This window comes from Dysidea avara, chromosome 12 (assembly GCF_963678975.1).
Source record: "Dysidea avara chromosome 12, odDysAvar1.4, whole genome shotgun sequence".
In the NCBI taxonomy this organism is placed as follows: Eukaryota; Metazoa; Porifera; class Demospongiae; order Dictyoceratida; family Dysideidae; genus Dysidea; species Dysidea avara.
The window spans coordinates 25,471,646-25,486,732 of NC_089283.1; the positions used below are offsets into that span (position 1 = coordinate 25,471,646).

General features: G+C 39.2%; 2 protein-coding genes across 3 annotated transcripts; one reads left to right on the forward strand and one right to left on the reverse strand.

The window, feature by feature from the left end:
• Window positions 1–96: 96 nt before the first annotated feature.
• On the reverse strand, window positions 97–4,122 carry LOC136240120 (COMM domain-containing protein 2-like). Its single transcript, XM_066030970.1, has 7 exons — window positions 3,969–4,122; window positions 3,850–3,927; window positions 3,712–3,794; window positions 1,033–1,107; window positions 541–639; window positions 423–492; window positions 97–286 (listed from the first exon to the last, which is right to left on the reverse strand). The coding sequence occupies exons 1-7, from the start codon at window positions 4,033–4,035 to the stop codon at window positions 159–161; spliced, it is 600 nt and encodes a 199-aa protein (XP_065887042.1). The 5' UTR covers window positions 4,036–4,122; the 3' UTR covers window positions 97–158.
• LOC136240118 (integrator complex subunit 4-like) lies at window positions 4,069–14,823 on the forward strand. Of its 2 annotated transcripts, XM_066030967.1 has the most exons (23): window positions 4,069–4,496; window positions 6,602–6,669; window positions 6,738–6,776; window positions 6,824–6,982; window positions 7,032–7,085; window positions 8,551–8,639; window positions 8,698–8,770; window positions 8,828–8,875; window positions 9,100–9,171; window positions 9,223–9,409; window positions 9,864–9,981; window positions 10,028–10,115; window positions 10,697–10,839; window positions 10,890–11,005; window positions 11,313–11,446; window positions 11,493–11,644; window positions 11,691–11,784; window positions 11,831–11,920; window positions 12,372–12,514; window positions 12,896–12,952; window positions 13,004–13,118; window positions 13,492–13,804; window positions 14,426–14,823. In XM_066030967.1, the coding sequence occupies exons 1-23, from the start codon at window positions 4,112–4,114 to the stop codon at window positions 14,635–14,637; spliced, it is 2,949 nt and encodes a 982-aa protein (XP_065887039.1). In that variant the 5' UTR covers window positions 4,069–4,111; the 3' UTR covers window positions 14,638–14,823. The 2 variants fall into 2 exon arrangements, with proteins under 2 accessions (XP_065887039.1, XP_065887040.1); XM_066030968.1 differs by lacking the exon at window positions 4,069–4,496 and having other exon boundaries at window positions 6,651–6,669; window positions 6,742–6,776; window positions 14,426–14,816.
• Window positions 14,824–15,087: the final 264 nt, after the last annotated feature.

The following is a 15,087-nucleotide window of genomic DNA, read 5'->3' on the forward strand; positions in this document are numbered from 1 at the left end:
GACACTTACATGGAACATTAATATGATCTCTTGCTAGAGTATTTGTCCCAAAATGGCCTGGACGTACACACAAATTCATACATTGATTACTGGTAGTTTAACATTAAAAAATTAATGTGTCAGAAAACATCACACACAATCACATGAGGTCTCTTATTCTATTTAATGTTCCTCATTATTCGACGACAATGTTGTGATTTCACTTCATTAAGGGCTGCCTCCAGGGTGCGTGTTAGATGGAGTAAGTTCACTGGGTCAGTCTGCATCAGCTGGTATTTGGACTCTCCTAAAAGAAAAAAAAATCAGATATTCAGCCTGAAGGATATAGTAGACGCCATTTTTAGACTGGACACTTATGACAAAGGGGAAGATCCATTTGGTCACAAGACTGACATATCTTCCACAACACTAGTACACTTTACCATTCTGTATAGTATGGAGTTTGAGTAACACTTGAGGTTCCGTCTGTCTGTGCAATGACCTGCTGGCTAGCTGGATTGGAATTGGAATGTAAAGTTTGAAAGAGGCGTAATAGTATACCTGAATGTCAAATCTCCATTCCAGGTTGTGATAGTTTGGTAGCCCAATAGTTAGTTGAGACACAATATTTCTGACCTCTTTGCGGTTGTCAAGGTAAATCTGGGAGTAGCATGTTACATTAAACATGCCATGTAATGATGCAACAACACTACACAAAGTCCCTTGAAACATTCCAGGTGCTATGCAGGCAAATCTTAAGGACTAGGAGACTGTACCATGTCACACAGGTGAAGGTGTGGAAGCTGAATTCCTAAGCTACCTGAACCTCACCTGTTATGTGAAACATGGAGGAACAATGTGAATAGTAAAGTTTCTTACATATGCTAGTTGGGTATAATGGTAAACCTTGGAGATAGACTAATGGTGGTAACAAAACATTGTTGATGAGTAGTAGGACAGTCTATAAACTCAAAGATGAATGCACAAATGGGATATATCTGGGATCTTGTGATTAACAACCTAACCACTGTTGTATTACCATCATACACTCACCTGTAACAACACTTTGTTGATTTCCTCACTAAACCCCAGAGTCATGATAGAGTCATGGAAGTCAAGTTCAGACAACTAAGAGGAAGTAACACAACAATCATTACAGTGAAGAATGCAACAATCTCCATAATAAAGACCAAAATTTCAGTATCGATATATTTGGCTCCATACAATTTTACCTCTGACAGAGAGAAACCTCTATAATACAAATGGACAACAATTCTTAGTCCTGGTTCCATGGTCACTGATATCAAAAATGCTTGACATAATAAAGAGAATGGCAAAGCTGATGGGGATGAGAAACCAATACCGTATAGCTGGGCTGGAGGAAACTTTGATGAATTTGCCATGATAGGATTTGGTGAGAACAAGGTTTGGCAAATTTCTTAGAACTAATACAGATTTGTATTGGACAAATGATTTGGAGGATGAAACACTGCTCACTGACCAAATAACTTTCCTCCTGCCAAACTTTCCAGCTATATGATAAACATGCAGCATCACAATTTTATTAAAACATTATCCATTATCACTAACTGTATCATTATAGCAGTTGATTTAAACAATTTATAATTTTACATGTACAGTAGTTAGGCCACTCCAAATAAATTCTGTTTCCGGTTCCTCTCAGGCATATTTGCTTGCGGGTGGGCAATCCATTTCCATTACTTCAGTACAAGTGGCAGCTTATCAAGTTAATATTTGTCGGGGCACAACCATAGCAAACTGCCCTAAGACATTTTCAGCTTGTACCTTCATCTCTTAAGTTGCAGCATAGATATTATATACTATGTACCCAGGATTGCATACCGCCGGTTTTCAAAGGAACAATCCTTGTTGTACTCATTAACACTTCTCCTTTGTAGTGTACTGTGCAAGTGTTGTACTAGGCAGCATGGTACTGAAGTTCAACAACATCATATCTGCTACCCTCTACAGTTCCAATGGCTAGAGGACAGATCCTGATCAGCTAAGTGTCAAAGCCAGTAAATCGGCAGGAGTCGAGTGGTACAAAGCGGTATTTGCTTCATGTTGTTGGAAGGTGTTTGGGCTCGTGTTTGGGGATCTCAGCTCTTGTTAAATGGCTAAATATATCACTTACTATGATGCTGTTGGTCGAGTGGACACAGACGAATGGTTTAAGATTGGCATGATGATTGTAGCCTGGTTTTTTGAGTTGTTATTTGATGAAATATGGTGGCCAGTTTAAGGCTTGTAAAATCACGTTCACGATGCTTATGCTGTATTTCAAACGTTTTCCTGGTAATGCAGTCTATTGAGTGCTCTACTAAATGCTGAAGAGACTAAATCTTTCATATCAAATGTTCACGATTACTAACAGAATACCGTATATTGAAGTACAACGAGGATTGGTGTGTTGATAAGTGTTAACGAAGTATGCAATCCCGGGTACGTAATATATAATATCTATGGTTGCAGTAATAATACAAATTTGTGTCGACTTGATAGTACACTGACAGTGAGCTGACAACTAAGAAAAACCAGAAACAATGTGGAAGAGAATGAAATAATGAAACATTTAAGAGCTGACAGTTCAAATGCGAGTGGTGGACAGGAAACAGAGTGGAGTGGCTTTAGCTGTTTTCTTTGTACATAATAGTTGTGATGTTATTGCTAAATTACAAGGAGGTAAAACAATCAAATCTCATCACCTAGATCCCAGCTAACCCACACTTATAGTAGGCATTCCAGTATCTAAGATTCTTTAATAAAAAATTTCTCCGTATATTCCCCAATAGAACCCTGGCACAAAACAACAACTCGTTGGGATTGCTCCATATTCCGAGCTCCAATGAGGCTATGGGGTTTGTCCACACGCTGATCATCATGAAAATCTTAGTTTTGTCGTGTGCGTTACATATAAGTAAGTTTTGTGTTGTTTTGTAATATTTTTAAGCCTTGTAATGTATGTAGAATAATTTAAAACTTAAAAAAAAACGTACCGTCGGGTGGAAGGTAGTCACTGGTGCTTACTTTAAAGTGCGTAGTTACTTCGCTCGGGTTAACGATTTTCAGCTCCAGAGCAATTTTCTGATGGCTGTGTCATCAGCTCAAAAGTATAAACCACTTCAAAGTCAGCATAACAATGCCATAATTGAAACCACAACTCCACCTTAGGTATTGTGGCACCTCCACTTTAGTTGTTTACCTTTATAAGTTGTTAACTTGATGTTTTTACTTGCTTGAGATAGCCACTTACCTATGGGTATACACCATTGTATTGAGAAGTGTGCAGTGGGTGAAACATATTTGCTCACCACAAAGCATACAAAGATCACTGAGATCCGATAACATCTGAAGTTACTCTCATTACATGTACAAACTTGCAGCTAGAAGCAACTGCAGTTTCAATACAGTCAAGATTGCTAGATGGCTTCCTGATTCAATTGTGCCATTTTTCCTTTTAAAATGTATGCGTAGCCCCGTGGCAAAAAAAAGAGTAAGTTTTAAAGCACTGTGCATGCCAAAGTAGTTAATTCCAACCCAACAAACTATATATTTCTGAGATCAACAATCAATACTCTATCTATTGAGCATATAAAAAGTCCATTTTTCCAAAATTTAAAAATCGGGCTGGAATGCCTACTTGTGGATTGCGGAAAGACATTTAATAAGCAACAAGTGCAATAGAGGTGACAAGACCACACAAACACGTACCATCAGTTTAGAACACTCAGTCAGAAGGTACATTAATCCTTCAACTCCATGTTGTATTGTATCCACGTCAACACCCAACTTCTCTGAAATCAGCCAGTCAACACTGACATGAACACATCATGTATAGTAACAACTCACGAGCTGCACTCTGGTACACTTTACGATTCACTCCCCTCTGAATAAAGTCCAGTGATAACTTGCAGAACTCGTTAACAACTGGAACAAGCTATTATAACCTTACACTTAACCGCACTAACCTTTGGAGTCAACTTGAGTAAGAAATTTCAAGTGTTCTCTATGCTCGTCTGATAGTACAAGCAACATCTTACCGATCGATAAGCAAGTAGTTTTAATTAACGCGCACCTTGTTTGTTGTTCTTAATTAGCGCGCGCTACAGCGATGGATAGAAAGCGAACTAGCAGTCAGCGAAGCGCCGTTGTGACTGATGTGAAATCCATCGATGATCATGTCTCAAAAACTCTTAAACTTTCTTTATCTGATCCCTCGGGTGGACACAAACCCGAGTTATTTCTATTTGACGCGCAGCCACAAGGTAGTGCAGAGGTGACACTATCCACACTGTTACGCGTAACTGAGCACAATGTACATTATTACTCCAGTGAGCCAGAGAAGGCTCTAAATCATATCAGTATATTATGGAAGAGTTTCTCTGATAATGAACCAATACCCCTCGTCTTGTTAAGAATATTCCGCCAAATTGTATTGTCTGGTCCTTCACTAGATGGTTGTGTTAAGAACATGTTACTTCATTTTGTTGATAATAGTGAGTGTCTGTCTGTCTGAAATGTGATGTGTGTTATATTAGAGTATATAAGCAACTATATAGGAATTACATATTCTCAAAAAGACTGGATGGATTGGATGTAGAAGAGTCATTCTATAGGGATATATGCATTTACTACCACAGCAGTCAACAGTAATGCAGTAGAAAGTTTGGGTCCTGAAAAGAGTCGGATAACACCAGGGTTTGGCAAGGGTTTGGCAAGGGGGTGCACCAGGGTAGTAGGTAGTCTCGCGTGCCAGATGGTTTGTGTGGGGGTGGTAAATAAACCATCTGGTCACTGTTGCACACTTTCCGTGAACTCACTGGAATGCAATGAGATTACATCATAGTATTGTTTTGATCCGATTGGTTCTGCCAACATTCTGGAAGGTAGTGGTCATGGAATGTGTGCAACAGTGCCACCCCTACACAGACTGTCTGACACGTGAGACTGGGTAGTAGGTAGTCTCACATGGCCAGACCGCTTTTTCTCAGCACAGCGCTTATCAATAATTATAAACGCCTGCTCGAAGAAGGATCTGGTCTGGAACCAATATGCCAAGCTAGAGTAGAGCTTGGGGTGTTTAATCAACTTTCGTCATAAAACATATGCTTTCTTTTAAATTTCAAGCCATGTACGCACTGGAAATTCCATGAACAAGGTGATGAGATACACTGAGGTTAGTTTTCTGAGGTTGAAAAGGATTCCTTGGTCAGTTTTCCTTTAGCCTTTTTGTTTTCACAAAGAATTGTTCCGTGTCCGTTTCAACAGTAGCCTCAGTGTCTCTCATCACCACTACCAGCAATCATTCATGGCAGTTCTAGTGCTTACGTGGCTTGAAGTTTAGAAGGAAGTTGATTAAACACCCTAAGCTCTAGCTTGGGGTGGGAAATTGAGTTGACATATTGATTCTGGATCAGACCCTGGCAGGTGCTTATAATTATAATCGATAAGCGCCGTAGCGAGAAAAAGAGGTCTGGCCATGCGAGACTAGGTAGTATGTATAATGCCCCCAGACGCTGAAGCTATTTTATATGTTTCAAGACTGAAAAAATTAATGTAGGGCAGTTTTATGCACAAATCTAAGCTTCCAAGTGGACTGCATTGATGAAGAGTTGTATGACAGGGATAAGTGACAGTCATTAGTACAGCTGAGCTAACTGCGAGTCTAAAGAATGAATCATCTGCATTTTAGTTGCTGAAGTGTTTCCAAGCATGAGATATTGCTGCAGATGCTAGTTTTGCTCAGCAGGATTCTGTGTGTGTGGTGACTGTTCTATTAGAGTATTTGCTCTATTAGAGTATCTCAAACTTGTTGATTTTTTTTTGTGGGGGGGGGAGTCCCACCCCGGATCCACCACTGAATAGTGATGTTGTAGGATAAATGATGCAATAATGTAGTTACCTTATACTAATACTGGACTAGTACTAACTTAGAAATAGAACGTATCCTTTTTTTTGTTGGAGTTCTTTTACTTACACTATTGTTATTTTACTGTACATGTCCAATGGGCTATGTAACTACAGGACAGGTGCTTTCACAAATTTTCTAACATTTGTAAATTTCCTGTCTGAACTGTGCATGACATTGGCAACCATTAGAATTGTGATTGATTTATTGAATATTTTAACTACTCGATAATCAGCAAAACTGTTCTTTCTTGTTGGAGTATTGTGTCATCTACAAAGTAATGAGTTGTGGTCAATTGCATGCTTAGCTAGACAAATTACTTATTGCGTTCAGCAAAGTTGTAGGATGATAATAGAGAGTTGAACAACTTGAGTTACCCTCTAAACAGTTCTGGTTAACTTATTCACCTTGGTATAATCAGATGTGTAGTGATGGGCTAAATATACAGTTTGACTTGTTCAAAGTGTATGTGTGGGTTAGAAACAGGGCTGCCCACAGAGGAGGGCAACTGGAGCAATCCTTTTGGGGGGCCTTTTTGCAACTGTATGTAGGGGCGTCACTATCATACTTTGCTCTGGGCCCTCCAAAGTCTTTGGGGGAGCCCTGGGTAGTAACTTGTATGTATCAGCTCCTTAGCCAGGTTGATGACTACAATATCCTGGTTAAAACTTACCGTATGATATTGATATACAGGTTCCCCAGCAGTCAAGTCATATGCTATAGAGACACTTCATCAAATCACTGCTCACTTCTCATCTGAAGTATGTTACTGTGTGTGTGTGTGTGTGTGTGTGTGTGTGTGCCTGGATTAGCATGTGGTGTTTACTAGAAAGAGTTACATCAAACTGCTTTAAATGTTGCCGAAGAGGTGAGTATTGGTTGGAGGTGGTTGCTATGGTGATGTCTTGGTTACAGCACATCAGTAGCATCCATCATACTGTCAGAGCAGTGTGCTTGAATCTGATTGGCTATGTCATATCTTCCTCCTCTGATCCAACATCACTGATTGCTATGGTGACACATTGTCTCAGCGACGGTGACAGCAGAGTAAGAAGGGCAGCTCTAGAAGCCATGGTAATGACTGTTATAATGTCATCACTTGTAACTATGTTACTATATATAGTCAACCATAGCAACCAATAGTAGCTCAGTATTGGAGCTGTCAGTGTACAAAGAGGTGAGTTAGTAAGAAGGTTTATTATGACTGTCAATGATAACTTGTCTATGTTCATATCTCTTGTGGGGTTGTATTAGTATCAGTAAGCAATATGGATCCAAGACATTGGGGTTTTCCACTGTGTCGCATGGTAACTTAGCTATGATTATTGCTAATGTATTGTGTGGATTAAAATTTTGTTGTTTGATAAACAAGCAAATTTACTTGTTCACACATCACTATTGTACTATCTCACCACTACTAGTATAACATTGTTTTGTTGGTGAACGTTTTATTAGAGTAGATCCAGCATGCCCCCACCCTCTCCCGTGGATGAAATACTAAGTTTGTTAGGCCAAAATCAATTTATATAACTCATGAAAAATATGCATTTATTGAAAGCAGCTGTCAAACTGTCACCCAGCACCTCTGTGGTACTAAGCTGCTCTAAAATAATTATCGTATTGCTGGTGTTTACCACATCCATTGCCTAAAACCAATAGTGAGACACTACTAAGAGATGATTATTTGTTATTTCAAAAATTACAGCAACTATCTGCTCTTCCAAGCCACCTACACAACTTAACCTGTTTGTGCCCCTCCCCTTGGCAGCTCCTAGATCCACCCCTGAGTAATGTATTAGTATTTGAACAAAGCTCATGCAATATAAAAATGAGCTCCAGTCAGTTATCATTTACTGTAGAGTTTGGTGAGTGAGTGGTATTTTGCCAAGCTGTAATCTGCCATGTCATTTCAAGCTACTGACAAAGTCACCAAACTTTACTTTCTACAATCCTATCATGACAAATTTGTCAAAGTTTTCTCCCGCCAAGCATCCCTACTATATATGGTATCTGAACACTTCTTGTCCCTAAGTCCATTAGACACTGGATAATTACAAAATACCCGTGATGTGGTGTATTTATGGAAATATACAGGAATACATACACAAAATGAAATAATTTGAATCAATCACTCTAGCCAGATGGGTAGTGTATGATTTTGTTGTAATTGCTACAAAGGAGACCAATTATGGTGTATCTTTTTTAAGGATCAGGAACTACTTGCTATTTGCATAGAAGGATATGTAAACAAATAAGCAACAAGTTCCTAGCCTGTGACAGGTTTGGTACATGAACTATCAGGTAATTCTCTTGTGGCCTAATTTTCATGGAGTAAAACTATAAATCTTTTAAGCATCTCAGAAGTCTTACAGGTACAGTGGATCCCTGACTTATCTGAACCTCAGTTATCCGAATACCAAAATGGCTGTTTTATTACAGTAATTGTAAGTTATACATAATAAATTAATGGGCTTCAGTTATCTAAACGATTTCACTTATCTGAACATTTTTAGGGACAAAGGTGTTTGATCCACTGTACAATATTCTTTGTCAGAATTTCAGTAGCTTTTCATATCAGTGTTATTATTTATATAATTGTAATTGTATCTGTACACCATCTACTGTTGCTATGGTTACTAAAGGTGTCCTCAGCAATATACGATGACAGTGAACAAGTCAGACTCCAAGCAGCCAGGTTGCTATGGCAACTGGGGAACTTGTTAGGGACAAAGTAATGTTGCATGAAAACAAACACAATAAGGTGTTGATAAATGGCCTCCTCATATTAGGAAGGTAGCAGTGAAAGACAGCAGTGTTGAGATCAATGTACTGGATGATGCGTTTGTGAAGATTTGTGACAAGGTGCATTGTGTGTCATTTGTTACTGGTGTGTGAATTAATTAGGATACATTACTATAGATCAATGACTCCTCTATGAAAGTGCGGATGTTGGCAGCCAAATTGATGGTATGGTGTGGTTTAATTTTACCATTGAACCTCTCCAAATTAAGAACACAATAGAAAACACCTCCATAATAAAGACGAAAATTTGGGCTCCAACTGGTCTGATTTGGACAACGTGTTTGTTGTAAAAGTTAGGGCTAAAATTCTCGGTCCCACAGTGTTCATTACAGAGAGGTTCAACATGGTGATTCACACATGCTATGCTCACATTCACCCTTGATGACCAGGGCACTTTTAATGGAGTCACGTTCAAGTTCCTGGAACAAACACTTGATAAGAAACTGATGTCTCATTTGAAGGTGGGTGTGATGTGCATAATGATGTCACGTGATGTAACGTTGTCATGGCAGCATGTGAAGAGTGATCATGAACGTCAACGAGAAATGTATCAATCAGGAGGCAGCATGGAGTGGGATTCTGGGAAGAAGTGGGGCCAGGGGATTCCCCAAGGTGGAGCAGTCAACAAGAATGAGGTCATTCTGATAAACCAGGGGGCGTGTGGTGCCTTTGTACAGAGTTTGGAGGATGAATACATGGGTAAGCGATGGAGCAGGGATGGAGCGACAAAGTTTGCAGTAAATTTGCAGTAGGTGCATTGTAGAAGAACACACATTATGCTGCACCTAGGGGGTCTGGGGGTATGCTTCCCCAGGGAGAAAAATTTAAGAATTAATCTGGAGGTATATTTAACCAATAATCTCAGTGTGTACATGAAACAAAACAACTGACTGTTCTATTAGAGTGCCTCGATCTTTACAAAAAGTAGTCAGTTTGAAACCTGTGCTGGGAGCATGTTAATGTGGATACTTGAGGACACCTACATAATCCAGACACTTAGTTAAGGCCCCAAACTAACCCTTAGTATGGAATATCAGGTCATCTTTGTAATCAGGATACTGGTCCTAATCTGACTTATTTTGTATTAGAACTGTAGCTAATAATTATAGCTAGTCAGAGTTAGTAGATTAAATTGATTAATTTGTATGTTTAGAGGTGCGTAAAGCTGCAATTGAATCCATTTGCCAGCTGAGTTCTGGGTGTTCCCGGTTTGCTGCTCTTTGTCTCGACTTCCTAGTTGACATGTTTAATGATGAGATAGAGGCTGTACGGTATGTGATCCTTATTAATGCCACCTACCCCATGATGTACCCTCAGGCTTCATTCTATTTCATGTGTTGGTCGTGTGAGCAGTAACATCACACTGCGTGAGGACCAACTGGAACCAGTACTAAATGTTTTGAAGGTAGTCCGTCTGTCTGTATGTATGGCTTTATTTGTGTATGTGTAGTGTCTAAGCAAACTATCCATGTGTCACAATACTGGTGGGACTTTTAACTGCCCACACCTTCACCTGTGAGACACAGTACAACCTCCTGTGGGTTATTAGTCCTGCCCCAGGAAGATTTGCCTGCACTGACTGATAACACCCGAGTAGTGTATAGGTGGCCCAATATTATCAGGGGCATTGGAACTTTCCACTGGCTGGGACCACTTTTCAGTTACTTGAATTATACAATAGTTTGAGTACTCTAATAGAGCAGTCAGCTATAGGTTACAGTTAACAATGTACTTTAGTAATTTCAGTCAGAATTCCACCTTCAATCTCAGAGGGCTTCAAAATTTCCTTGGGGAGATGCTGACCTGTCTAGAAGGCTCATGCTTCACATTTCAGAGTGTGCACCACACACTGTACATTGACTCCAAGCAGTGCTTCACTTTCTAGATCTTCACAGATACAAATAGCTTCCTATGCTCCTGGTTCTACTGGGAAACTGTATGTGTGTATAGTGTGTGATGTTTGCCTGTTTGTTTGTCTGCCCGCAGGACAAATCTTCTGACATTCGAGAGGCACTTCACAAGTTGTTGTGTTCCAGTCACCTGACTAGCACCAGTGGACTACGTACCACTGTGGACGCATTGCTAGGCAACCTGTCCAAGTATCCCCAGGATAAGGTGTCCATCTGGAAGTGAGTATCACTATGGCAACATCATGACTACACAATGATATCCTTTGTAGGTGCTTCAAGATGATTGGCCATAACCATGGTTATCTAACAGCGTCTCTAGTTCCTGAGTTACTAAGCACACACCCCTTCTTTATGACGTCTGAACCAGATGTGGATGATCCAGCTTGTATCCTGACTAATCTTGTTTAATATGCAAGCAGCTCTTTTTTTTGTGGGAGCCAGGAAAGTGGGTGTAAATAAGATACTCTCTTGCTTTGTACACCTGTCAAAGCTTTTGTGAGATTGTGGGACTACTGCGACAGACATTCCAAACAAAACAAAAAATTCTCCTCAAGCAATCCCTGAAATCCAGGAATTCAGAATGGTTTACCAGATCTTCTTCCACTATCTTAGAGACTCCTACGCTGAAACAGCAATCTCGGCACAACACTATCTAATTCCACACAGTGTAGTACAGTCCTTAACTTGTTAAGATGTGTGTGTACTGGTGTTGATATTCAGTGCCACTGAACACTGCTCCACATTACCTGCACTATTTCCCTCTCATGTGTTCCGTCACTATGACTACCTGAGTGATTCCCTGCCTGATATTGTACCTCGCTTGAATGTGAGTAATCATCAGTGATGTAATATGACATCATAAATTTGTGTAGGCGATGAGATCTGCAGATAGGAGATCATGTGATCCATCAAGTTCCAGTGTTACAGAGAAATTCCTACACAAAACACTTGTTAGGATATCAGCTGTTGCTAGCTCAACTGTCAGCTCATGTGATGCTCACCAAGTGATGGAGATGTGCATCAGGTGATCCCCTGGATACGGTTACCATGATATCATTTGTGACCAATAGTGATCTAAATCAGGCAGCATTACTAGATCACACGTTGGGTGCTCCATTGCATTATGTTGCTATGGTGTGTAGGTGTCATGTGCTCTTAAATGAGGTAATTCCCCTTGATGTGTGGTACTGCATATTATGAATTTCATCAGGTGAAGAAGACGTTATCCCAGGACATTGTGTTGACCACTATTAGTCCTCAGAGGAGTGTCATGGCAACCGCTGTACATAGTCTTGAAGAGGTTTGTTATATACATCATGGTGTTTGTACAGTTTTCATGGATTACTGTTTTCCAACATCTTCATGTTTGTGCAAGCAACACTGCCCTGTCCCATTGCACTTTCTGTATTTACTTTATTTACTGTATTTATTGTATTTACTGTATTTACTTGGTCTAATGCTACTACACCTTCATTAGTTTGTGCACTTGAGGAGTGCCCAATTGATTTTAAAAATAAGAGTATTTAAAGAGCATCGAGTAGTGGTTGAGTTTGAATAGTTGCCATATCAATTTTTTGAACTAAGGTAATAAATGCCGTAGCATTTAACCAGTACACTGGAACATCTACTGTAGTTTATTCTTGTTTGTGTGAACCTTTCGTAGTTGAAATTTCACAAAGCCATATTTATAAAATGAAAATAATGAAAATTAAAACTGTATACAGTATGTATGTGACGTTCTGTTGCCATAGGTGATATCCTTGTCATATCAGTTACAACATGGTTACTCAGGGCAACAAGATAGCATGTTGTGTTCAGTAGTACAACTGAGGATTGTGGCACATGCCATGCAACTATTACTGGCCATGCAGTTAAATCTTGATGTGACAGACAGGTAAGGATGTGAAGTTCATTACAATGGACACTTCTCTTGACAAACTCTCCAAATAAGGACACAATAGAAACACCTCTATAATAAGGATAAAAATTTTGGTCCCAACAGGTTCTGGTTAATACATTTTTACCTCTGACTTTTTATTGTAGCAAAAATGGACTAAAAATTTTATCTGATCATCAGGTTTGGTAGGGCAGAGACTTACGTACTGCCTGCTGTAAAAAAGAGACCATCTTTTTGGGGGTGGGGTTGAGGATATGTCATCCAAGACTTTGCAATCCTAAGAAGTTAGAGCCCTAAATAACCACCGGTAAAGTGTCAGTTAAGAGAGGTGGCCAGATTATACAGTGTAACACAGTATAACATTGTCACTTCTGATAGTGTGCAGTTCACAGAGATGAAACAGTCAATGATAAAGAGGTTATTAGTGACATCACGGTTAGTCAGTTTACTAATTATTACATCACTTTTATCCAATCAGTACTACAGGTTTTTTGCTGCTAGTGGGCGGAACTACCCAACTGCCCTAAAGAAGCTGATGGATGATGACGTCATATCAATATCACATGATGCTCTGGCTAACCTGCTGCAACCAATTATCAATGTTAGTAGGCAGAACATTGCTGATAGGGTTGGCATTAATTATTCATACACTAGTACATTATATCATCTCAAGTGTGTTATTACAAAAATGTTTGCTAGATAAAGTAAACATTCAGGTGTTGTGTAATTCCTTGTTTTGTTCTCATATCGTTATTTCATCTTTTAACGATACAAGCTTCTCTTTAATTGCTGGAGGGCAACTAGGAAGTGTTAGTACATCTAAAATTTTGTTAGTATTAGTTCTTCATACACGACAGCATAGCATGACAATTGTTGGTAATTTACTACTTCTCATGATAATTATTGGGAAACATGAGTAATGAATTACAATAGAGTTGAATATATATTCTATGGCCTCTCTTGTCTTCCTATAGGATGATTTGCCACTATCATTACAGCTACCTCAGTTGTTACCATTGAGACAAGCTACTGCTGAGATTACTGATCCTGTGGAAGAAGAGAGCTCTGGAGGAGATACTACAACATTTGTGGCCAGTCTAGCACTGCAGTTACATGTCAGAGCTGTTCTTCATAATGTGTCACAGCTAAACAGAGTGGCCGTGAGGGTTACCTATCCTGATCAGCGACAACTCTTTTATCAACCCAAACCGTCAGAAGTTAGGAATGTTTCAGCAACCACTGACAGTTTACAAGTGTCTCTTGTGCTGTCTCACTCTACATGGACAGGTACAGCTGCTGCCACCTTCCTGTAGAGTAGTATGAGTGGTGGAAGCCACTGTAGTATGTATGTGTTGAGCTGGATCCTCAAAAACATTTAATAACTCATGAATAATGCACTTATTCGCAATCTTGAAATTTGGCTCATTTGTAGTACTGCTTGACCTTTCCGTTCAAATGCCTGACACAATATTTACAGTCAATCTAAATATTCACTGTACATTTCTTGTGGAGAAGCCGTAAAAGTGTAGTGTTTATTACAGCCCTTTGAACTTGTGATTGAGCCAAACCACACAAGTCGTTTGTTGTTGACACCTTTAATCTGCAATTTTATAATTGCTAAATATTAGTTTTGCCAATACCTCTTGTTATACGGTACTCATGGCGTGGTGTGCCAACTTTGTGGCTTTAAAAACCTCAGCTTCGTCTTGAGTTTTTAAAATCATGAAGATCCTCGTGGTAGATCTCTAACTATTACTTGTTGGCAGTGTTTTTTTGATTAGTGTATGTATCTTCTGTATGAATACTTAACTTCTATAACCAGATGTACTAACTGGCTGTCGGGTGGATCCTTGCAAAACATACATTGTTAACTTAGTGATACAACAATCACATTGTCTCTAAATGTAGAGCCATGCAAAGTTGAGGTCTGTATAGTGGAGAGGCTTACAACAGATACAGAAGAGAGAGTGATCAGTGAGTGTCTATCAAGAGTGGCTGTTGGTAGAAGTTCTACTGGGACATTACCAGCTGTGATCGCTGCTAAGGACATCCTATACAGTGAAACTATCCCTCTCAGTAACCCCATTAAGGTTACTCTGTTACCCAAGGCAGATACATAGTGAATAATAATTGTGTATTTCATTGATAATTGAATTCTACTGAAAATGCTAATGGAGATGCTGATTTTGAAAAGGATTATTCCACATAGGAATATACAAATTTTTATCCCATAATATGTGATTAATTTGAACGTATGTAGCTAATACACATGAGGTCAGTCAAGTGACTTTGTTATTAACCACTGCTTGGGCTATACCATATATAGCCTAAATATTTCGAGGGGGAAAATGTTCGTTGATTTCGTGGTTTGGGTGGTTATCAGCAAAAATTTCTTCCTTGAAATATTTAGTCCTCCATATAGTCTAACACAATTTGGTAGTGTTTGCAAATCCTCAAAAATTTTATATTTAGCAACATTGCTCAACCTCAAAATATTTAGGCTATACAGTACTCTCAGGAGCTTCACATGTTGACCTTTATATTTTGCATGCAGTACAAATTGTATTTTA